This window comes from Balaenoptera acutorostrata, chromosome 11 (assembly GCF_949987535.1).
Source record: "Balaenoptera acutorostrata chromosome 11, mBalAcu1.1, whole genome shotgun sequence".
In the NCBI taxonomy this organism is placed as follows: domain Eukaryota; kingdom Metazoa; phylum Chordata; class Mammalia; order Artiodactyla; family Balaenopteridae; genus Balaenoptera; species Balaenoptera acutorostrata.
Window position 1 is genome coordinate 63,329,372 of NC_080074.1, and position 24,480 is coordinate 63,353,851.

Below are 24,480 nucleotides of genomic sequence, written 5' to 3' on the forward strand. Positions count from 1 at the left end.
GGGAAGCACATGTCAGGAGGGGTTGGGAGACTGCCCAGGTACCCGAACTTACCCCAGAGACACTGCAGAGACACCCCTGCAGTGACCAGAAGTGTCTCAGCAGCCCACCCCCAGCATCAGAGCCTGGGATCCAGCCTCAGTATAGACTCGTGCCCTCGGGGCAGATTCCTGTGCCCCAGTGGAGCCAGAAATGCCCATTGTGTAGGACGGAGGTCTGGCCTGGGAGGCAGGAGGCCTGGAAGGGGCGATGTGACCCGGGCAGGAGCTCCCATCTCCAGCCTGTCTCCCCCTCCAGTCCCAGAGATCTCTCCACCCCTGACCACCGGAGTCTCTCCCAGACACGCTCCTCTCTCTGCTGTAGCCCCACCACCTAGGGTGGTGAGCCAGGTCCAGGGAGGACACACAGAACCATCCAGCCAGGGCGAGAGCACCCAGGGACATCAGGCCAGGGAGGAAGGAAGAGATAGGCCCAGGAGAGCTGAGAAGTCCCTGGAAGTGGAAGAGTGGGGCCTCCAGAACTTCAGGAAGGCAGGAGGGAGTGCGCTGGGCTGGCCGAATCCTCTGCTACTCCATCAGAGGCTCTGCGGGAGCAAATCAGTGTCTTTTCTATTTACACTTCATATTTAAGATAAAACCAGGGCAGGAGAAGGAGAAGAGGGGCAGGAGGAATGGGAAGAAGGGGGAGGAAGGAGGCAGGGGCACCTTCTCATAGCCCTTGAGGCAGAGTTGCACTTGACCCTGGCCATCTCCCCCCCAGGCTCAGATCCCGGAAGGTGGGCTCGGGTCTCAGCCACCATCCATGGAGGGCTTGGTACCCAGCCCTCTCCCAAGTTCTCTGCATATACCGCCTCCTGTGGGGTTGGTATCTTCATCCCGATTTTATATGCTAGGACAGAAGTCAAGGAACATGCCAGAGGCCACACCAGTGGTGAGCAGCCAGGCTGAGTTTTTTTTTTTTTTTTTTTTTTAGGTTTGGGCAGGGATGACTTTGTTTTTATTTGTTTGTTTGTTTATCTGGTTGCACAGGGTCTTAGTTGAGGCAGGCAGGCTCCTTAGTTGTGGAATGCGAACTCTTAGTTGCGGCATGCATATGGGATCTAGTTCCCTGGCCTGGGCCCCCTGCATTGGGAGCACGGAGTCTTACCCACTGCACCACCAGGGAAGTCCCCATGCTGAGTCTTGAACCAAGTCTCACTTGTCCAAAGCCACGGGCTCTTGACCTTGACCTTCTATTTCCTCTCCAGCCCTTCAGATGGTGGAATGCACACAGTAGGTGCTCAATAAATAATAGATCAAAGGCAGGAAGGAGGGAGAGCAGGAGGAAGAAAGGAAGAGGAGAAGATAAGCCGGGAGACTCTTGCGCACGTAGAAAATAAACAGTCAAGGTGCTGTTTTCCAATGCCAGGCTGGCACGGTACCCAGGACGGCTGTCTTACACTCGGGAGCCCAGGGCCTGTGCTTGCCTCATCTTTTCCAGAAGTATGTAAGCCTAGATACGTCAACCTTCAGGTATGCAGTGAGGTCTTCGGTGAGAGGCATAGCTCTCTCTCTCTCTCTTCTCTCTCTCTCCTTCTTTGTTGAATCTGCCTTTCCTCTGGCTACCACCCTACCCCCACCCAGCCAGCCAGCCCAGCCATGTCCCTCTCCCCTGGAGCCAGGCCTGGCTTGGTTGGGAGGCCTATGAACAGCGCCCCGCAGCAAGGCAGATCCCTGCCCCGGGAGGAGATGGGTACATGGTGCCGGGGGAGGGGCAGGAATCACATCATCTAACAGGTTGGTCGGGCTGGGAGGCGTCACGCCTTCGTGGAGCTAATGAGCCCTGTGCGACAGGTGTCTGCCCCTCAGTCCCCAGCCTGCCCTGCCTGCGACCGGAGCCAGCTGCCGCCACCCCTCAAAGGCTCGCTCACCCATCCCTGCGCCCTGCCCGCTCTGGGTCCCGTGGGTTGCAATGGCCTGCCGCTGCTGCATCGTCAGCTTCGGCAACCTCAACAGCTGTGAGGTGACCCAGGCGAGCAGTCCCTGGCCTGGGACCTCCGGATGGAGCAATTACAGGGCCCCCGAGCCGGGCTTCAGCTCCGGCAGCCTCACAGGCTGCCTGACAGCTAGCACCATCCCCAAGGTGACCGTGAACCCCAGCCTGCTGGTACCTCTGGACCTCAAGGTGGACCCAGCCATCCAGCAGCAGAAGAGCCAGAAGAAGGAGGAAATGAAGGTCCTCAATGATAAATTTGCCTCCCTGATTGGCAAGGTGAGCAAAAGGTGTGGAGGGGCTCTCTCAAAACTAAGCCCTGGGCAGGTGGCTGAGCTCTGTATTTCCCAAGCATCACGTCTCACGCCTGCCCCCAGCCAATGGGAAGCCGGCACTGCTAACTCCGCAGGCTAGCTCTGAGCGGAGAGATGGGGAGGGAAGTCCCTGCGCCATCCTGACATGGGGGAGAAAGGGCCCCCAGAATGGCCTCTGAGGGGTGTCAGGATAATAATGTGCTGCATGGCCTGGGGTCACCCTCCCTCCCAGGCGTGGACTAGGGAGGGGCTCTGAGTATGACCAAGAGGATGCCCCCTCGTAGGAATGGCTGATGGGGCCACGGGTTGCAGTCTGACTCCAAGGTAGATGGACAGGGCCCACCTTCCTGTCCACGCTGCTGGCTCTGTTCAGCTTTCCAGGGTCAGAAACACCGGCAAGGGCTGGGGGGGTGGGGCGTGTGGGGCGGCCAGAAGGAGGCTGCAGAATGGGGATGCAGCCCTGGCTCGTCAGGAGATAGGAATGCGAGGGATGGATGCTTCGAGTCAGAAACAGGTGTCGAGCCAGTCCTCCCTGCACCCACCTGAGTAGAGGGATTGAGTCCCTGGCACCCCACTTCCTGGACCCCACTGCCATGGCCAGCACGCTGGTCTGGGCACTGGTGTCCATCTCCGGCCCAGGGCAAGGGCTTCAAGGGCTCCAAGGAAGTCCTGTCCACCTCCCAAACCCTCTCCTCATTCACCTCCTCCAAGAACCGCCCCTAACCAGCCCTCGCAGCTCTGCTCCCTCCCGCCCTGCCCGAGAATAATAGTCGGATAGTAACAGCTACTGATCTTTAACAGCTTACCATGTGCCAGGAACTGTGCTGGGTACTTTACATATTTATCTCGGTTTCCCTCAACCTTAGGAAAGAAGTCATTTTCATGCCCATTTTACAGATAAGGAAAACTCAACTTTCTTGTCCCCACCCCCGCATCCTTCTGCCCCTGGCTGGGTCCTTCTCTTCCCCTTGCTCTCCCAGCCTCTGTGTCCCTCTGTACTTCCACCAGGTGGGCACTCACAGAGAGGGGAAGAGGGAAGAAAGTAACATCTGGAGCACCGGCTTGTGCTCTGCCCACACCACCCAGCACTCCACAGTGGCTAGTTCCCCGACTGTGTAGATGGGGAGACGGAGCAACCCAGGGGTGAAGTGCCTTGCCCACGGTCACACAACCAGCAAGGGTACGGTCTGGACTTGAACTCAGGTCTGTGAGACATGAAGCCAGTAGCCTCTGAGGTGGGAGTCATTTCTCCCCGGCCCCCTCTCCCGCATTCATGTGTCCAGACCAGCATTCCTGCGCCCACACCTGGGGTGCCTGGGGTAGGGGTGTGTAGGGGAAGTGACAACTGGAGGACAACCATCCTAGGAGAAGCGCCCGCTGCCCTGGGAAGGCAGGTCCCTGCAGAGCCACCTCCTCTCCAAATACAGCTTAATCCCTTAAAAGGAATGTTTCATGAGCTATGTAATTCAGCGCGGATGGGTGGCTTTCTCCCTGAACGCCAGGGCTGATATCACCCTGTGCCTCTCCGCCATGGGGACAGAAGGGGTGTGTAGGCACAGGGAGGGGCCCGAGGGGTCTGGGTTCTGTTCCCAGGGCCAGGGCGATGCCCTCTGAGATCTTCAGAAAAACTGGAGCTTCCCAACCCGCAATTCAAGCCTTGGCCTTGAGGATGGTGCTCTTCAGGGTGGGACGCAGGCAGCCGGGGTGCCAGCCCCTTGGGGAAGCTGATCGCTGGGGCTCTGCCCAAGGAGTCTCAGCTGATCCACCAACTCTATGGAGAAGGTCTGTTATTAGCTCAAATCCCTCCTTGTAAAGACCGTGAGGGCCCAAGTGGAAGCAAGCAGAGGTTAAGAATGTGAAACCTGGAGTCGCGTTGCTGGGTTTGAATCTTGGCTTCACCTCTGACCGGCTGTGTAATCTCAGGCAAATTATTTAACCTCTCTGTGCCTCAGTACACGTCGGTGTAATGGGCTTGTCAAACGGGATCATTTTTGAAAAGCATTTATAAAGTCCTTACCAGGTACCAGGTGCATTCTGTTTGTTATATTAAAAATACCATAACTGGGCCCAGCCCAGGGAACTCTTGAACCCATTTAGTCCCTTCCAGGCAGAAGGGAGCCTGGGAAGAGGGAGGGAAGGGCCCTGATGGAGGGAGGGGTGGAGGAGCTTCGTGGGTAGGGGTGCAGCATGGGGCTGGAAAGAGATGCATGAGCCGGGGGGTGAGATGCCATCACCAGTGGAGAGGTGGGCTCTAGGCAAAGTGAAGAGATAGGCAGGGCCACCCTCCAGCTCTGCATCCCCTTCTGGGCCCTCTGAGGCACCGAGAGAAATCAGAGAGCACTGGGGAGGAGGAGGAAGAGGGAGAGGGTTGGCGGGGAGACCCCCAGGAGTCCACCGAGGGGCCCTGGAGCAAAGCTAATTCTTCCACTTGCAGGCTGTGTTTCCTTGGGCAAGGCACTTACCCTCTCTGTGCTTCAGACGCCACCTGCCTGCTCTGCTCCTGCTCTGAGGGTAGCCCTGAGCTCATGCCAGTGGAGGGACTGGTACAGCTGCAGCCGTGAAGGAGGGGGATGAGGAGAAGCAGCAGCAGGAGAGGAGGCCGAGGGAGGAAGGGAGGGGGCAATGCCAACAGCCAGCAGAGGCCGGCCGGCTGGGCCCTCTCGCATTCACATGCAGACACCAGAGGGGATGGAGGTGGGACAAGAGGAAGGACTACCAGCGGCGCCCAAGGGGGCTATAGAGAGGGAATCCCAGAGGGGTGGTAAAATGCCTGGGGACAGAGAGTTGGGCACAGTGTCTTCCCTTGGTCTGTGTGGCCTCTGGAAGTCACCAGAGCCACCCGGCACCTGCACGCGGGAAGGCACAAACCAGCCCTTCCTGACGAAGAGACCCTGAGGCTCCTTAGGCAAAGCCAAGTTCTGGCTGAAGGCAGAGGATGTGACACCACCTCCACCTGAGGAATAAGACCTGCAAGTGCCAGAGGCATCGCTCCGAACGCTCACCTGCCTGGACTGTGGGCCATGGGCTGGGGACGTGAAGCCTCCCAGGTGGTCAGCCCCCCTCCTCAGAGGGGGCCCCAGCCCAGCCCAGGCTGCTCAGCTCCCTCCACAAAAAGCACATCTCTCCCCACCCTCGTGTGGGCCTGCTTTTCAGTGGGGCGCCCCAGGACCCTGGAGTTGGGTCACAGTGAGTTCTGTGCTTCTGAGTCTCAGTTTCTTCATCTGTAAAATGGGAAGCAGGTAGATCAGAGGCTTGCTCTCTGAGGCTCCTCCTAGAGCTGCCACCTACGATCTAAGGGCAGGGGTCAGCCAGGACAGGGAGGAAGGGGAATGAGAGGGGAGTGCTCGGCAGCCTTGACAAGTTGGAAGCAGTTAACCCGGCACCTCACAGGGTGCCAGGATTTCCTGCCCGCCCTAGGCCTTTGTTCTGAGAGGGAGGAGCCCTTCTGCAGGGAAGGTTCTGGGTAGGGGATGAGTTTCCATCACCACCCACTGAGACAAGCAACTCCCCCAAGGGCAGCAGGGGGAGGGGGCTTCCTTGGATCCCCCAGAGGCAAAAGTGCCCTTGAACTGGCTGGCCAAATGCACACCATCTCCCAGCAGGCAGGTACTAAAGCATAGGGGATCGAGGTTAGACTAAGGGAAGGACTTCCTGGTCTAAAGGGTTTTTTGGTTGCTTATGGGTGGAGGAAGGAGTCTCACATCTCTCCTCTCACCCCACCCCCAGTATAAACATGGGGCTCTTACTTGTCAAAACACAGGGAAGGTGGAGTGAGCAGAAACCTGCCCTCACCCCCACCCAGCAATCCCTCACACACACGAGTAGGACAGAAACTCTCTTGACCGCATCCCTACTGAACCTGTTTGATTGCGATGACGGCAAACTGTAGGCTTAAAGTCAGCTTCAAGCAGAATTTGCCGGTACCAGTGGGAGTTAAGGGGAATGACAGCCCACAAATGCCATTGTCCAGTGTTCCCGCTGGTGTTGTCTGCTGCAAGGGTCAAAGGGACCTTCCCCAGAGCATCAGAGTATCTCAGGGAAACCCGGGAATGTGGGTAGGACAGAGAGAGAGGCGAGCCCACCTGGCACCCAAATTCAGGAGGAACAGGACCACGAACGTCCAGAGCAGGCAGCTGCCATCAGACGGGCCTGTCTGTGAAGCTTGGCCACCGAGTTGCTGTGTCACCCTGGACAAATGTCCTGACTGCCCTGGGTCCCTATCTCCTCCTCTGTATGTGAAGGGTATAGATCAGCTGATCCAAAAGGCTCCTGGCTGTGGTTCTGGCTCTTTCAGCATGTGATTCTGGGAGCTGATGCCAGCCGTGGACGGGAGGAGGTCCAGCTACTTGCCTGTGGTCATAGGGAACCTCACCAGGCTCGTTGTCACAACATCCTCACGACAACAACAGCCTGCACTGTCCAGGAGCCTAGCCCCAGCCACCTGTCTTGCCTCGCTGGCTTACCCGCGTCCCGGGCTCTGACAGCCTAGGGACCCCAAGAGGCAAACAGTTGGCTCTCAGTCTGATAGGGAACGTGGTAGATCAGGACAAACGAGGAGCAGATAAACCGAGGAGGGCCGAATACTGGAGGGAAGAGGGGAGGCGGCTGGGAGCACATGGGGGAGGGGCTGGGATGGTGGGAAGGAGAGTGAGTGCCCGAGAAAGGCTGGGCCTGGAGAGGACAGGCGGGGTGGGGAAGAGGCAGGAGGAGCCCCCAGGCTGCGCTGGGCTGAACTGGGTGGAGGGAAGCAGAGAACTCAGGAGGGACCCTGCCGATCGGCCAGTGGCTGGGGTGGGAGCTGTACGAGCCCCTGTAGAAGTCTGAGCAGGAGAGTGTGAAGGACGCAGAGCTTGAAAGGAGCCCTGGGCCCAGAGCCCTCCCAGTCTTTGTCCTCAAGGCAAGACCAGCCCTAACTAGAGGCAGAAGCCCGCCCAGCAAGGGCAGCTGGGTCCCAGGGCCTGCAGAGACCTTGCAGCCGACCGGAGGCCTATGCTGCAGCGGTTCAAACATTCTAAGCCCAAACTGCCTGGATTCCACACCTGGCCCTGCCGCTTGCTAACTGTGTGACCTTGGGCAAGTTATTTCACGTCCCTATACCCTGTTTCGTTGTCTGTAAAGTGCAGCTGAAAATAATACCTACCCCGTCGGGTTGTTTGGGGATTTAATGCGTTAAAGACGTCCAGCTTCTGACACCTCACGTTCCCTGGGGTCTCCCACCCAAGTCCCAGGCAGGCCTGGAGAGCCTGTCACATGTGGGCACGTTCACAGCTTAGTCCCCCTTCCCTCATCTCCTTGGCCCTGCCCCTCCCGTAGGAAACCTTGGCTAATTGTCTCCACCTCCCTGGCATTCTCGGATTCCATCCTTATCTCACCATCTGCGTTTGAAAAATCGGTAACTGGAGATGCCACCTGAAGGCTCTGAGTGAGGGCCCCGGGTGGGTGTGCTCCGAGCAGATGCGCTGCCCCTTCCCATGGAGGCCCCCGGAAGGGGGGTGAGCTGGCTGGGCCGCACCTGGCCCTCTCACGACAGCCCTTCCTCTCTCCCAGGTGCAAGCCCTGGAGCAGCGCAACCAGCTGCTGGAGACCCACTGGCACTTCCTGCGGAGCCGGGACTCGGCAGCCTGTGACCTTGGACACCTCTATGAGGAGTACCAGGACCGACTGCAGGAGGAACTGCGCAAAGTGAACCAGGAGGGGGCCCAGCTCGAGGCCAAACTGCTGCAGGAGCTTGCGATGGTGCAGAAGTTTCAGATCAGGTAGGGGGCGCCCTATGGGGGATGTGGGCCGGGACTGAGGCTGGGGATCAAGCTGCCCTCAGGGGCAAGGTCTGGGAGCCCAGGCCAGAAAAAGAGGAAACTTCTTTAAAAAACAATTCTTTAGTCCTCACTTACTTATTGAAGACCTGCAATGTGCTAGCGGTACTCTAAATATTGGGAGGATATGACAGTGAAGCTACAGTTACCCCCCAAATAGTGACCCTTACGACGAAGCCAGTCTCATGCTGGCTGACAGCCAGGCCCTGTGCTTGCTGGCCCCTGGGCACTGTCACAGCTGGCATCCCCATACCCTCCTCTTGTGCCCATAAACACACTGGCTCTCGGCCACATGACCCTCTGGCAACGGGAAGTTGTGTCACCAGCTAGAGCAACAGATGGGCTCCTGCTTTGAATGTAGCTTGGGATTTTGATCTCTCTTGGACTGGCAAGAGAAGGGGGTGGGTGCAGGCAGGGAGCAGAAATGATGGGGTTTGCTTGCACAAGGAAACAATCCCCTAGAGGTAATGTGTGCCTGACCTCAGTGGTGGACTTGGGGTCTAGAGAGAGATGAGGAAAACAGCCCCAGCCTGCAGGATGCTTTTATAACTTAATGGGACACACAGACAGGGGGACAAGCAGCTGGCAAGCAGTACAGCCCAGTGGTTAAGGGCCCAGGATTGAGCATGACTATGTCCTGTGGAAGGGGGTTACTCCCTGCCCACACCCCTCATTAGCTCTGTGACCTCGGGCAAGTTGCCTCACAGGTGAACCCCAGTCTCCTCCCGTGTGGAGTGGGAACAGTGATGGCTGATGCCAAGCCAGGGCTGGTGTGAGGAGGAAGCCGAGAGTTCAGCGTGGTGCCTGGGGCTGATAAACGGCCACTCTTCTGACCCCTGAAAGGCTGAGTGCCCAGCACACAGCGGTCCTTGACTCGGGCTTGCTGAGCTGAATCAGCCAGTCTAGAAAGGCAGACCAGTTACTCTGGTAGCTCAGAGGAGAGGTGACCCTTTCTGACCAGACAATGGCCACGGCTTCAAGGACAAGGAGGCTGGGCAGAGCAGAGAGGCCGGTTTCCTTGCAAGGAGTGAGAGGAGGACACCCTTGCAGGGTGAGGAGAGGACAGGGTGCGGTTGAACCCACACCCTCCTCCGGCAGGGCTTGGGCCAGACCCCAGGCCAATGATCTGAGGCGAGGCCCAAAGCCTCCAGAGTCAGAGGGTGGAGGCAGCCCGTCAGGAGTGCAGGGACCTGGCTCAGCTTTTGCCCACCGCCTCTCCGCATGGCCTCCCCTGCTCAGACCACATTCAGAGGGGAGGGTCACACAGGGAGCTCTCCCCTCTCTGGGGACCTCAGTTTCCTTATCTATGCATCTGGCTGGAACTTCCCAGCCAACTGCCATGATCTGCAGCCCTGGCCTGGGCTGGTCCTCGAGGCTGGGCCCCTTTCTGACCTGGGGGCCACCTCTCCCCCGAGCCCTGCCCTCCCAGGTCCTAGGGAAACACACAGGGAATCTGATTGCCCATTCTGACGGGGACGAGGCAAATCATATTGGTGCACCAGAGCCCACGATTCATTTCACTGATACCTAGCAGGTCTTTGGCCCTCAAAGGAGAAGAGAATGGCAGAGCTGGATGGCAACTTGGATCCTCCTTTTATGGGGAAGGAAACAGAGGCCCAGAGAGGGCGGGGGCTTGTTCTCAGTCACATAGCCACGCATACTGAGTTCCATCCCTAACCTCACAAGCTCCCGGGTGAAGCTGCTCCCGTGAGAGCAGCCAGATCACATCCACAGAGGCACTTTGTAACTGGAAGTTCTGTACAAACACTACTTGTTGTCTTAATCTGGTTCAGCCCCCCTCATTTGGCCTGCTGCCTGGTTTGCATCTGCTGCCTGATTTTACTATTTAGGCTCAGGGCCTCTCTTCACCTCTCTGGGTAGGGAACACTCCTGAGTTGGGGGAGGTAAGGCTGGAGGGTTTCTGGGTCTGCGGGCCAGAGCCATAGAAGCTGAAGCCTGGCTGTGCAAAGCCTGGGGCCCCCAGGAGCCAGGAGACGCCAGGCCAAGCCCTGACAGGGAGGGGTGTGCCTTGACTCTACAAGGCCGATGAGATCAGCTTCACTCCTAGAAATAAACAAGTCTTGGGGCGGGGGGGGGGGAGGTATGGGTGTGACGAGCTGAAAAGGGCTAAGAATGGTTTGGGGAGCCAGTGGCTGACAGACTGGCAGGGGATTGGTGGTGAATGGGGGGACATGGCATCACGTAAGCCTCTAGAGGAATGGAGACTTCCAAAAGCTTTGATGTAGCAGGGACCCCAAGGATCAGCTAGCTAACCCCTCTATTTACTAAGGATGAAGCAGAGGCCCAGCAAGGGGAAGCAACTTGCCCAAGGCCACACAGCAAGTGACTCAGGAATGTCGCGTACGATTGTGTAAGCTGTCTGCTGCACAAGAGCATCTGTTTGAGGGGGTGAACGGGAATTGAAATGCAGTGGAGTCAATGAGAAGGGGGCTGGAAGGCTGCACAGAGGCTGGGAAGGGCAGTGAGGGGTAAAAAGGAGGTTTGGCACCTAGGAGGGCTCCCCACTGGACAGTTCTCCCCAAGGTCCTGCACCCAGGCGGGCAGAGCTCTGCTATCCAGAGAAGGGGGGGATGGGGAGAGGCTGGACACAGGGTGCGCGTGGGGAGGGCCAGTCAATGGGAGCTGCTCGGCTTGGGGCTCCCCACACCCCTGTCCCCAACTCAGGAGACCCCCAGATTCCAGAGGGAAGCCTCTTCAAGTCAGATTTGTGAACGATGTGCAGAGAACTGCCCCCTCCCTCGCCTGCAATGAGGATTCCCGTGGTTTCTTTCTGGAAATGCTGAGACAGAGGGGCTGAGGGCCGGGGCCTGGTGTTGGAGAGGAGGGAGCTTGGGTAATAATAATAGCAGTAGCTTTAGTGGATGCCACGTAGCGTTGTAAACACTTAATGTATTAACTTATTTAATACTCGCGACATCAACATTATCATGACAAAGGCACACAGAAGTAGCCTATCCAAGATCACACAGCTAGTTAACAAGACAGCCAGGAATTGAACCCAAATAGTCTGGCTCTGGAGCCCCACGCTTAACCAGCACACTACACGAGCCTCCAAGCCCCTCTCTGTGTCTCCATTTCCTCATCTGTGAAATGGGACCAACAGGACATCCCTGGCTGGGAGTTCTGAGGGTCACGGGAGGGGGTGCAAGTAAAACTTCTTGGGCATTTTGTTTGCCCTGGCAGGCCCCAGATTGCAGACCAGTCTCCCTGGCCCTCCCCACCACCCTGCCCCCATGACCCGTACTCTCAGAGTCCCTCCAAACTCTCGGAAGCCGAGGCAGTGACCGGGGAGAGCGCAGGCCCTCAGCACACTGAGTTCCAGAGACCCAAGTGCCCCATGGGCTCTCACCCCCTGGGGCCTACTCCTCTGAGTCCCTCAGGGAGGCTGGGGGAAAAGAAGGCCTAGGGGATGGCAGGTCCAGCTAGTTGACATGGGCGATGGGTGACGCTGCCCCATCTGTGAGGTCAGGGACCGGGGCAGGCGGGTGGCTGTAATTAGAGCTGCCAGTGATTCAGGCATTCCCTGGAGAGGAGGGGAGAAAACAGGAAGCCACAGAATCCCCACATCTGCTGGGGCAGGCAGGGCTGCAGGTGGAAAGCATGCAGCTGGCCGACACCAACCCCAGGGGTCAAGAAAGTAAGGTCAAGGATCCAAGGAGCCCGTCTCCCCATCCAACAGTGTCCTTGTTCTGAATACGAGGTGGACTCGAGCAAGGAAGAGGCACATCTGAGGAGAGAGGGAACCCACCTTTGTGGAACGCTGGTGGACTTCAGCCCCCAGGCACACACGCATGCACCCATGCACAGGCACACGTCCACACCCGGATAGACAAGCGAGGGGGTGGAGTTACCTGCCCCCAAACACACCGGGGAACCCATCTGACTGCAAAGTCCATGCCCTTCCCGTCCTCCCGCTGCGGGGAAGATGGCATGGTGTCCTACTGTCTAGCAAAGCAGTGGGGATAAGGGTGGGGCTGCAGGGGCAGGTAGAGTTAGGAGAGGATAACGTGTGAGCAAGATGCTCAGAGCAGACTCAACCAAAGGCACAGCTTGTTTGAAACTGAGACTCTCTGGGGAGGAGATGGGAAAAAGATGAGGGAACAAAACATCAGAGTGAAAGGGCTGCACAATCAGGAGAGGCTTCCTGGAGGAGGTGAATGTGAAGCAGAGCCAGGAAAGGGGCAGATGCCACTGGGAGAGGAATGGCTGATCATCAGGAAGGAGAGAGCCTGGAGAGCGGGATGCCTGCTTCCCCAGAGCCAACACTAGGGTATCGTGGAGGAGAGGGGCTGCATCCACCTGAAGAAAGGGACCACGTTTTCCTAACTGGCACAAGGCACCAAATGGAACTACAGAGGCCCTGAGCCCCACCCAAGGAGGGTTAAACAAACCCTCACCAAGTCCCACCACATCCAGCTGAGCAGCCCCTCTCTCTCTCCGTCTCTCCCTGCCTCCCCCTTCCCTCCCTCCCCACCTCCCAGGTATGAGGACGAGGTCTCCAAGCGCACGGACATGGAGTTCACCGCTGTGCAGCTGAAGAAGGTAGCCTCCCCAGCCTGCCCCGGGGGCTCCTTCCTCATGGACACTCTGCCCTCTTTTGCTCAGGATCCCCAAGCAAAGCCTCCAGAGGCTGAGTCCCAGGACCACAGGCAGAGAGACAGGAACCTGTCCCCACCCTGCTCCTTCTGCCAGGCTCTGAGCCACGTCCCCTCTGGGAATCACCCCCATCTCACCCAGGAAGCAAAGTCCCCCCTACCCCACCCCTGCCCTGGGACCCCTCCATTCCCTCTCCCATCATTCACTGCTGCTCCCACCCCCAGGACCTGAATGCAGAGCGTCTTCGACAGACACAACTAGAGACCAAGTTAAAAGGCCTGAAGAGCTTTGCGGTAATGATGAAAAGCATCTACGAGCAGGTGAGAAGATGGGGCCAGGGTCCCGCTGAGGCGTGGGTAAGGGATGCAGGGGAGGCAAAGGTGTCCAGTGGGTCGTGGAAACTTCAGCAGGCACTCACTGTTGCCAGCCACAGAAGTAACAATTTCCTAAACCCCTTGCATGCCGCTGTCAATAATCCAACATGTCCCCTCGTCACTCATTTCATGGAGTGTGGCAGGTTCCCACAAAGCCTCTCTCAGGGAGACCCCTGCCTTCATGTGTGCTGGAGTGCTGAGGGCATGCAGGGGACCAGGTACATCAAGGGTCAGGAGGTGGCCTCAGAGCAGGGAACCAGGAGGCCTTGAACAACCTTTCTAATTGAACTAACCTCTCTCTCATCCCCGTAGCCTAAATTGCAGACACCCACAGTTCTAGCTCTGATAGGTCTTCACTGCACCCTCCTCCACTTTGGGGTCAGGCAGGAAAGACCTATAGTCAGATTCTCTGGTTCCCAGACAAAAATGACGCAGTAGGGACTTCCCTGGCAGTCCAGTGGTTAAGACTCTGCACTTCCACTGCAAGGGGCATGGGTTCGATCCCTGGGGAACTAAGATCCCACATGCTGCGTGGTGCAGCCAAAAAAAAAGACCCAGTAAATGTAGACAGAGGAGCCTCCAGACACGTTCTCATTTGTCCTCAGCTGAGCCTGGGGGGACAGCGGCCCAGCAAGGCCTGTCCCACTGCCAGTGCCGCCAGCAGATGAGCCCTGCCACTGGACTCCGCCCCTCGGCGCCACTCTGCCTCCCGGGCATTCTTTGGGACGTGTGTGCTCCTCTCTGCATCCCCCGTCTCAGGGGTGAGGAGGCTGATGGGGCGATGCTTCAGTTCATCTACAAGCAGGCAGGACCCTAGTTGGGGATGACCGGGCGCAGCGGCCTGTGTGCTGCAAACCGCTGGTGCCAAGCTATGGCAATGCAGCCCAGGGCAGAGCAGGGGTCAAAGTCACCACCGCAATCAGAAAGGTCTGCTCAAATGGCCCTAGGGCTGCTGACCATGGCTTCAGGGCCTCGCCCTGTGGAGACGGAGACTGGGCCTCGTGGCTGCACGTGGGCCTCAGTACTCTCCGGCGGCTCAGCCCCCAGAGGGGCTTCCGTGGGCCTGAGACCTGCCTGCAGCCATGGGAGGTGGCAGAACCGAGAGGACACCCCAACCCTCGCCAACAGCAGGGAGGCAGCCCTCGCAGGCAGACGGCTCCAATGCCCACCGAGTGGCGTGGGGAGCGGGTGAGGGTTTCCGCTGCCCACACTCACCAGGCCTGCTGCCGCCCCGGCAGACGTCAGCAGGACCAACGTTTCAGCCTCTGGTCTGTCCTGCTCGCCCACACCTCCGCGAGCCCAGGGCTAGGTGGAGGCCCTACAAGGGTAGAGACGTAGCTGAGGAAGGTCAGGCATAGCCAGCCATCTATCTGAGCATTGCTAGAGGCACACCCGCCAAACTTCTGGGCCCCCGCCCCAATAGCCAGACTGTGAACTCCATTCGGACTCGGCAGCCCTTGGGCCCCAATCCTGACTCTACTTTTTTTTTTTACCATTTCTGTGACTCAGAGCAAGTTATTTCTCCCCTCTGTGCCTCAATTTCCTCATCTCTAAAATGGGGAGAGTGATAGTAGCAGGCTCGTCGGGCTGTGACGGGATAAATCCGTTCATTCACTAAACAAATGTTTATGGCATGCCTGCTAGATGCCAGGCACTGATATCACAGCAGTGAGCCAGGCGGGCAAGTTCCCTGCTCTCAGGAGGGCACAACTTAGCTAAGAGGCGACAGGCTAATAAGCACCTATCTGGACAAGATCATTTTGGAGGGTGAAAAGTTGCTGGTATGCAAAGAAACAGGGTGATGCCTTACTGCAAGAGGGCAGGGAAGCTTCCGCCCCTGAACCCGAGTGTTGACGGGGGTGTGTCTCAGAGGAGGCCCAAGCGTGTGAAGGCCCAAACGAGGAAGATCCAGCTCAGCAGAGATTTGAGGAGGCTTCCGCCAAAGGAAGAGCTGTGTGAAGCGCCTGAGGCAGGAATGATTTGATCCTGGGAGGGAGAGAAAGCAGCAGCTGTGGTGAAGGCAGAGCGGGCAAGGGCCAGCTCATGCAGGGTCTGGGGCCCAGGATGGGCTGTGGGCCTTATTCTAAGCATGATGGGCAGCCCTTGGTAGGGACCAGCGTGGGTGCTACAGGCGGGGTAAAGGTATGGCTTGTGCTGCTGGAGGACTGCAGTGGAGAAAGGGCCACAGTGAACGCAGGAGTGCATTTAGTATTACTTATGTTATATTATAAATACTATCATATTATATATTATATTATAACATAATATATTTAATATATTTTTAATATATATGAAATAATATATTTTTTATTATTACGTATTATATATAATATATATAATAACAGCAGTTATTATTGCTTTGGGAGGCAGCAAGGTGGCAAGTTGATATCGGGCCGTGAGGTTTGAGTTTCTCTCCACACACCTCTGTAGGCTGAGAAGGCAACGGCTGACCCACTGCTAAAAAGATTCCCCACACCAGTGGGTCTCTAAGCTGGCACTGCCTAGTAGAAATATTATGCAAGCCACATAGGTAGTCGTAAGTTTTCTAGTAGCCGCATTGTTTTAAAAAGCAAAGAAACAGAAAAAAATATTTTTAATGTATTCTATTTAGCCCAATATATCCAAAATATGATTATTCAACATGTAATCCATATAAAAAATGAATGGGCTATTTCACATACTTTTTCCCATTCTAAATCTTCTAAATCTGGTATTTTACACCTCCAGCTCATCTCAGTTTTGACTGGCCACGTTTCGTGACCACATAGAACTAGTGGCTACCACATCAGACAGAGCAGGTCCAAGCACAGGAAGGTGCCAGCCGTGGCCACCTCAGGTAGAAGGAAAACAGGGCGGGATGTGAGTAGCTCCAGGTGAGGCCAGACTCTCTGGTTTCAACTTTGGAGCAGACACCAGAAGAGCACGGCTATGTAGGCCCACCCCAGGGTCCCAGGAAAGAGCCCTCCCCTCTCCCCAAAACACACACACACCACACACACACACACCCAGGGTAAGTTGTGAAAGGCCTTTCCCAGAAGCCAATGGCCATCAGCTGCTCAGGGCCTCATCTACACACTGCAGCCTCCCAGGCAACCCCCTTACCCCTCACCTGCAGGAATAGAGGCTGTGAGAGGACCCTGGGGCCCCCATTCCCCCTCAGCTTCCAGGGTACAGCCCAGCTCCCAAGTGCACTGGGGCCTGGCTGCATCCAGCCAGAACGCCACGTGCCCCACCCATACACTCTGGTTCCAGGGAGATTAGCTACGGAATCCACTGACAACCCCCTGCAGCCAGGCACACCTAGGATTCTGATGCCTGCAAAAAGGACCTGGCATGACTAAGCTGCTTTGGCACCTGCCTTCGTGGTGCCTCGGGAGGCTGCTCCAGGCCCTGGACACTTCCTCCCGGCTCCATCACCGTTACCAATCACAACAATAGTTTCCTTAGCTGTTGCTTATTGAGCACCTACTACATTCCAGGCACCAGGCTGAGTGCTTTCCAGATGTAATCTTCCCAATAACCCTATAAAGTAGGGATAATGATTAAGAAAGCATGGACTTTAGAGCAGCTTCGATTTGAATCCTGGCTCCGTGATTATGTGAACTTGAGCAGGTTCCTTTATTTCTCTATGCCTCAATTTCCCCATTTGTAAAATGGGGAGAACAATAGCACCTAGCTCACCGGCCTGTTGTGAGGATTTATTTTGCTAATATATCCTAAAACACTTAGAACAGTGCCTGGCACATGGTATTTGTTAAATGTTAGCTGTGTTCAGTTCCATAATTATACACATTTTTCAAATGAGAAAACTGAGGCTCGGCTAAGTTTACAGACTTGGTCAGGGTTGCCCAGGTAATAAGATGTGGTGGTACTCAGAGCTCAGTTCCCTTTTCTTTTGGCCGCATCACGCGGCATGCAGGATCTTAGTTCCCCAACCAGGGATCGAAACCGTGCCCCCTGCAGTGGAAGCGCGGAGTCTTAACCACTGGACCGCCAGGGAAGTCCCCCAGTGCCATTAAACACTGCATTTTACCAAGCAGTACTGGTACCCCCTCAGAGTCACCATCTTCCCTGACCTGGGGGACCACAACAAGAGCGGTCATACACGTGGCAGCCTCCTCAGACTCTGGCTCCTAAGAGAAGCTCTAAACTGTACCTCAGCTTAACTCTTGCCAACTTGGAGGTGCACATCCCATGGTGGCACTTCCACACCACACAAGTCAGTATTGTTATGCCCTCTGCAGCCCGGCAGGGGCCGGCATGTCTGCAGATGTTCTAAACCCTCCACTTCCTGCTGCTGTTTACCATGCTCATGCTTACGCTGCCTCTTTCCAGAAAGGATCTGAGGCTGCCCCATCCACTATGTTTCTCCCATCCTTTTGCCCCAGTGGTGCCCTGTGTTCTGACAGCGCCCTAGCCTTTTCCTGGTCCACAACAAACGCTACCCTAGGCCTGGGCTGGAAGTGTCCCTGGAGAGCTTTGTCTGAAACACCCCAAGTCCACCAACTTACACAACATGGTGACTGAGGAAGCCCCAAGCTACATCTCTGAAACTGTTCACAGCCAAGCTCCGGCCGGCATGTCCGTTCCATTTGGGAGATGTCAGTCTCCAAAAATGACCCGAGGCAGCAGAGGTGGGGCATGAATCCGTAGGCACCGTCAACCTTATTCTGGCATGGGTTGGGGCCTCCTGCTGCCCCGCTCCGAGATCTCTGTTAAGTTCATCTGAAGATCAGCCAAAACTCTCCATCAGGAAACCCCCTAAAGGGCGGCTGGCCACTGAGCTCAGAGTCCCGCTGGCTCCAGGGTGGAGACAGGGTGCTGCCACTGCCCAAGCAGCCTTTTCCAGGAGGCGATCCTGACCACCAGAGGTGCTAGTGGGCAGGGTCGGGCAGCGAGCAGACAGGGGAGGGGCGGCCTTCCTCTGCAGGCCTCGCAGCCGCCCGACCCCACGGTCCACAGCCACAGGGATACAAGCTGCAGGTCAGGAGTAGCGGCATCCACAGGTCCAGACGCCAGAGCTTCAGCCACAGCCTCGCTGACCATAAAGACAGATGAGGGTCAGGAGGGGGCCCAAAGTCAGGAACCTAGATCAGAATGCGGTCATGAGCCAAAAACAAAACCTGGATCTGAGCAGGTCTCCTGATCCAACTGCCACTTTTCAGGAAATGCAGGGGCCACAGGAGCACGTTAAACACCAACACGCAGGGCAATCGGTAAAATTCAGACTATGGGCAAGCAACTCGGTGTTTTCAATACGAAAAAGAAAAACAATAAACCGAGACAGAGAGAGATGGAGATGGTATCTACAAAATAAGAGAGACTTAGAGACATATGGACCAATGACAGTGTATGGACTTTGTTTGGATCCTGAATCAAACACAAACTTTTTTTTTAAATTATATATATATATATATATATATATATATATATATATATATATATATATATATATATTTATATATATATGCCATAAAAATGAGAACACTGACCAAATTTTGATGATTGAAGTAAGTGTCAAGGATGGATTGTGAACACCAGCAGAAGTAACTATGCCGACCCTGTCCCACCCCCTCCCTCCCCTGGCTGAGCCCCGCCCCCCCCTCCCAGGGTGCCCCGCCACCCTCCCTGCCTCTCCGAGGCTCTCCGGCCACCTGCCTCACTCTGTCTGTAAGATGCTGGCCACGGACACTCTGCTTATACCCACTCACTCCTTTCCACACGGGCCCCACCCAGGCCCAGGTTGTTGATCAGCACCTCCAGGGAAAGCAGCCCAGGGCCCTGGAGGTGACACCTTGCAGCCCCTACAAAGACACCTGTCCCCACCTGCCTTTCTAAACACCCCTGAACCTTCAGGCCAGAAAGCTGTCAAGCTGCGGGGCATGACAGAAAGCAGATCTGGGGCTTCAGCTCCTGTGTCCACCCCGCTATGTGAGCTTAGCAGGAGCAGCAAAGGCTCTGGAGTCCAGCCCTGCACTCACAGCTGTTTCCATCAACTCTGTGTGCTGTAGTTTCCTTCCTCTCTGTAATCTGGGGCTAACAATCGTGCCAACCTGATGAGGAGGAAATGTGAGGATGCCTGGAAAGCCCTTAGCACACACACAGCCTGGTCTATCATGAGCCCCCAGGGAAATGGGAGGTTTTACCGCTTCCGGGGTCTCTGAGGACATAGGCTAGCATTTTCTGGGCAGAGAAGAGGACAGAGAAGAGGGGAAAAGAAGGATCCCAAAGGACAGAGAGAAGAGAAGATATTGAGGCTAAATCCTGCTGTGGTCGGGCAAGCCCCTCAGCTAGACGGGGAGGGGCACTGAGTCCCCAGGTTGACCCTGAAGTCACCTCTGCCTTGGCCGCTGGCAGGGGAGTGGGGATGCACGATTGTCAGCCTCTGGTCCACTCCTGCCCTCATCATTCATGGGCTTCCATCCCAACATGCATTCAACAGAGACATTCCCCTGCCAGACATGGAGGCCTGGAGGTGAAAATGGCTCATCCAGGCCCTTGGGGAGCTCCCGTCCTGGGAGGGTAGGGGTAGTGGAGGTCAGCTGCCCAATGGTAGAATTCCCTCAGGCCCAGAGGTCCTGGGCCCTTTCCTCCCCTGCCAGGAGAGGAGAAAGGTGGTCCGCCCTGGGAGTGGACAACAGTGTAGACAGGGGGAAACTGAAGAGGAATAAGGCTTGTAGGGTGGGCCCCTGGAGCCAAGAGTCCCTCCCTGCCCTCTCAGAGAGGAAGACCAACAGGTGGGTGAGCGGGGGCCAAGAGCTGCTTCCCAAGAGTCCACGCTGGGGAGGCGGGGCAGGGAGGCATCTATCCTCTGATCATCTCTCCGGGGAGGCAGGGAGGAGCCCGCCCTCCCCTCGGCCCGGGGGATGAAGGCACAGTGGGGACTATGTCTGGCTGAGGGTCTGGTGCCCCCCTACCAGCCCTGAGCCCCCAAGTCTGTGCCCGGCCAGGAGCTGAAGGACCTGGCAGCCCAAGTGAAGGATGTGTCGGTGACCGTGGGCATGGGCAGCCGCTGCCACACTGACCTGAGCGGCATCGTGGAGAAGGTGATGGCCCAGTACGGCGCCGTCGTGGCTCGCAGCCTGGAAGAGGCCAAGGCGTACTCCCGGAGCCAGGTTCGGAGCTCACGAGCAGGCTGGGGAAATGCAGCCGGGCAGAACGGGCTGCAGCAGCGATGGCTGAGGCCGCCTGCAGCTCTGCGTGCTGAGACCCTGGGAGAGGGGAATGGGGAAACACAGGGGGGACGGAGCCCACAGCAGTGAGTTCACAGGCAGGAAGGAGAATGTGAGAGCCCGGCGCTGTGCCTTGGCCCCTGGCAACGCCAGGCCAGGTGTGGGCACGGCCCGTGGGGCTCAGTCTAGGGCAGCCAGGAGAGGCCATCCAGAGACGGACGGACGTGGTGGGGGGAGGAGGGGGAGGCTGGCCGGGAGTGGTGGCCCCCAGAGGAGGAGGTGGCGCCGGGGTGAGGAAGAAGAAGGGGCAAGGGGCCAGGGTGCTGGGGGGACACAGTGAGTGGCCCCTCACTGCCGCCTCCTCCACGGCCTCCAGCTGGAAGAGCGGGCTGCCTGCTCGGCCGAGTCTGGGAACAGCCTCCAGAGAAGCCGCAGCAAGATCAATGACCTCAGCGCGCGCATCCAGAAGCTGCGATCCCAGATCCTCTCCATCAAGAGCCACGTGAGCGTCTGAAGTACCCACCTGGGGGTGGAGCAGGGAGGAGCGTGGGACACACACTCTCGCCCATTCTCACACACGCACACACACTCGCACATGCTGAGTCGAAGCAAGCCCTGGCTGAGTGACCCTGGGCAAGTCACTTAGCATCCCTGGGCCGCGGTTTCCTCATCTGTCCTCCTAAGATGGCTCTGCAGATCACATGAGCCTTGCAGGTAGAAGTGCTCTGTAAACTGGCCGGGGCTGTTGGAACGCTGAAGGGCCCCGCCACATACACCCAGAGCCCACCGCCTCCCTCCAGGCCTCCCACCAACTACACGGAGAGAAGGGAGGGGAGGCCTAAGCCCCAGCTTCCAGCCAGAGAAGTGCCATCCTTTAAGGACAGTTGAGACAGGCTCCTCTGGGGGCCTGTTGTACTTCCCCCTTTGGTGGCCTTGGGGAAGTGTCTCCTTAGGTCTAACTGAATGCCCTCCTGCTGCAAGGCGACCCACTACCACGCTCAGGAATGCCGTGCTGAGTCCTCCCTCCCCATGCACACCCCCACCAAGGACAGAGGTGGGCTCCTGGCCCTGGCCCGGTCTCTCTCTCCCACCTTGCTCACTGACCCCTTCCCTCTGTCCTCCTGGCTGCAGTGCCTGAAACTGAAGGAGAACATCAAGGCAGCCGAGAACCAGGGTGAGCTGGCCTTCCAGGATGCCAAGGCTAAGCTGGCCCAGCTGGAGGCCGCCCTGCAGCAGGCCAAGAAGGACATGGCGCGGCAGCTGTGCGATTACCAGGAGCTGATGAATACCAAGCTGGTCCTAGACATCGAGATTGCCACCTACGGCAAGCTGGTGGAGGGCGAGGAGAGCCGGTGAGGAGCTGGGCCAGCGGGGTGGGGCTGGAAGGCGGGGAGGACTGGAGGACCAGCCCCACGGGAAGCCAGCCCTCTCCACACCCCTGCCCGCCCCCGGCATGATTCTATGAGCCTGGCAGGCCTGGATTCATGTCCTGGCTCAGCCACTTAAACAAACTGGTACCTCGGTCCAGTTCATTAAATTCTCAGCTTTCCCATCTGGAAAATGGACCGATCATAAGCGTGGCTCGCCTGTGGTGCGGAGGATTAATACGATCCTGCATGCAAATGCCTGTCACAAATTAGTGCTCAGTAAATGACAGCCATTCATGCAGGGGAAAGGGGACAGAGCCCAGAGAGGACAAGCTGGCTAGCCAGGGTCACACAAAAGGGCAGCCCAGAGCTGGGAGTGACAGCCAAGAATTGCCCTCCACATGCCAGTCCCCATGCCCCCAGTCCCAGGGGAGCTTAAGCCACAGGCTCCCTTCACATCCCACCATTTCCTCCTCCCCCAGGATGGACTTGCCCTCAGCCACTGTGATCAGCTGTATGCAGTCCAGATCTAGAACTGGTGAGCTCACTTGCCCCAAGAACCCATGGTGGGAGGTGGACAGTGGGGGGATCATGGCCCTAAAGTCATCATATTAAACGGCTCCCAAACCTCCAGCCCGTACCCTGCCCCACCCCTTTTGTTCTCTGTAGCTGCCTCCAAGTATGGCCTCTCGAGATCCCCCTCCCGGAAAAAGAAAAACAGAGAACACCCCGTGATCAAAATCACCGAAACCTCAGAAGAGTTCCTCTCGCAGGAGTCAGAGGTCTCACAGTAAGGCCGCTGTCCAGACCCCAGGAGCCCCACGTCATTCCCCTGTAGCAGGAGGAACATAAGCTACACTCAAGAAAGCAGCTTGGAGCCTCTAGGCTGGGAAGGAAGACAAACCTGACCCTGAACTAAGAAGAGGAGGGTTGGAAACAGTGACTGCTTTTCTGTGGGTTGCCAGGGATCCGACAGGACTGTCACCAGCTATTCAAAGTCACTGGGCTCCATAACAATATCTCACAGTCCTACCCTTCCAACCTCTGGCCAGAGGTTTTCCTGACTGGGTAAACTGGAATCGGGGGTCAGTTTTGCCTGCACCTCTTCACTCCTCTGAGTCTCCTCCCCCGACAGAGGGCTCTGACCAAGGTCCCTTTGACCCTTTGCCCAACCCTTGCCCTAAGCTCACATCTCAAGTCTTGCCTTGCCTCTGCCTCTGAACCGAGGCAGTGCCCTTGCTCCCCCAGCCCTGGCCAGCCACAGACCAGGGGCTGATGGGACTGCCTGGGCACCCTCTGTATCTGGAGTTCCTGGGGAGGCTGGGTGCTGAGGACCCCTGGCTTTCCTGCATCACCTGGGCTCCCCGGAGACCTGACAGTATTAGGAAGTGAGGGGAGGAGGCTCCCTGGGTGTTTGGGACCTGAGCCCGGAACTCTGAGATCAGCGCAGACACCTGTGCCCCTTCGCTCCTCCTGTGGGTCCCTCCCAGCAGGTCACAGTCAGACGTGGACAGGCTGCCCAGCCAGCTCCCAAGCACCTTTTCTAGAAGCTATTCTTGCCATGACGAACTCCCTGGCAGGGAAGTGGGAAGCGGGGAGGCCGGATGGCAAGCGGAGATCAGGCAGGAGAACTGGACCCTCCTTTCTCCTCCCTGCCATCCTGGGGTTCACCACCTTGCCTGGGATCTGAGCTCTCTGCCTCCCACCCAGGTGTTTCCCAGCCTGAAACCTGGCTTGGGTGCACGAGGCCCTTAAGAACCCTAGCCCCACCCCTGCCATGAAACCCCAGGCCCATTTCCCATGAATCCCACTCCTGGGCATCTCTGTTCTCTCCATGGGGCCAAGCAGCCTGGCCCTCCCCTCCTCTGCACCCACACCTGTGGGTTAGAGCTCCTTGCCTTCTTCCCCCTCCGCCCCTCCACTCTCCATGCCCTCCCCCCCTGCCGCCGGGGTGGGAGGGTAGGTGGGTCATGAAGAAGGCACTGTCCACTCGGGTCTGGGAGCTGCTGAGCCCTTGAGGTCAGGCGGGAGGGCCCCAATAACAACCAAAGAGAAATTCTGCAGCGATGCAACAAGAAGATTTGGGGCTGGGAGGAATGCTCCTCTTTCCTCCTCTTGGCTCTCACCTTCGGGGCCTTGCAGGGGGATCCTGGCAGCTCCAGCCTGCCACCCCATAAGCCACCTTCTCTCCTTCCCTACCTGCCCCTTGCCTCACCTCCTCTTCTAGCCCCAGTTTTGATTCATTCATCTTGTTTTCCAGGAGAGGGTGGCCCAAGGCTCTGGCCCCCTCCTAGGCCTCAGGGTCCTCTGGGCCTGTGGGAGGCACTGAAGCACTGCTGACTCTCAGGCTTGGGGGAACTCAGACATATGCTCATCCCTCAAGTCCCAAAAGGGTGCCGATTGCTGCTTTTTCTCCGCCTATTTATTGGTTTCCAAGGGAGCAAATCCTCAGTGGGGATACAAGATATAAAAAGTATATATATTATTTTCTCATAACTTATGTGTCTTTTAACTTATTGCTTCCCTTCCTGTTTCTGCATAATCAGTGCTATGTATTATACTATCTGGAGAGACAACACATACTCCAGCCGCCCCACCCGACTGGCTGACTATCTTGGGGCAATGCCCCCTTCTCCCCGCCAAGGGATGAATAAAGTGCTGAGATTTGTCCATGGATAAAGCTGTGTGTCTGTTTTTATCTCCCCTCTCAGGATTGGTCAGTCACTGGTCAATCAGGTTGACCACAGGACTTTGGAAATTCTCCAGTTATGGGGAAAGGAGTCCAGGGACCTAGTTATACCTTCAAACCAATGCAACTTGGACACAAAAAGTTCTCCTGCCCCACCATCCTACA

The 24,480-nt window shown here is 57.0% G+C and overlaps 1 protein-coding gene and 1 long non-coding RNA gene across 3 annotated transcripts in view; one reads left to right on the top strand and one right to left on the bottom strand.

Moving 5' to 3' along the window:
- Positions 1–1,948: 1,948 nt before the first annotated feature.
- KRT80 (keratin 80) lies at positions 1,949–24,249 on the top strand. Of its 2 annotated transcripts, none has more exons than XM_057555847.1 (9): positions 1,949–2,248; positions 7,831–8,039; positions 12,599–12,659; positions 12,938–13,033; positions 20,038–20,202; positions 20,636–20,761; positions 21,391–21,611; positions 22,109–22,164; positions 22,296–24,249. In XM_057555847.1, exons 1-9 carry the CDS (start codon positions 1,949–1,951, stop codon positions 22,418–22,420), a joined length of 1,359 nt encoding a protein of 452 aa, XP_057411830.1. In that variant the 3' UTR covers positions 22,421–24,249. The 2 variants fall into 2 exon arrangements, with proteins under 2 accessions (XP_057411830.1, XP_057411831.1); XM_057555848.1 differs by having other exon boundaries at positions 22,261–22,415.
- Positions 15,583–24,480, bottom strand: part of LOC130709168 (uncharacterized) — a 41,385-nt gene continuing 32,487 nt past the window's right edge. The window contains exons 4-5 of the long non-coding RNA XR_009009637.1: positions 20,113–20,782; positions 15,583–18,174 (exon numbers count right to left, since the gene is read on the bottom strand). This is a non-coding gene — a long non-coding RNA (uncharacterized LOC130709168). The remainder of the gene's footprint in view (positions 18,175–20,112; positions 20,783–24,480) is intronic.

Coding starts and splice junctions, on each gene's coding strand:
- KRT80 (XM_057555847.1), top strand. CDS start 1,949: ATGGCCTGCCGCTGCTGCATCGTCAGCTTCGGCAACCTCAACAGCTGT. Junction 2,249..7,830: donor TTGCCTCCCTGATTGGCAAG/GTGAGCAAAAGG, acceptor CCTCTCTCCCAG/GTGCAAGCCCTGGAGCAGCG. Junction 13,034..20,037: donor TGAAAAGCATCTACGAGCAG/GTGAGAAGATGG, acceptor GTGCCCGGCCAG/GAGCTGAAGGACCTGGCAGC.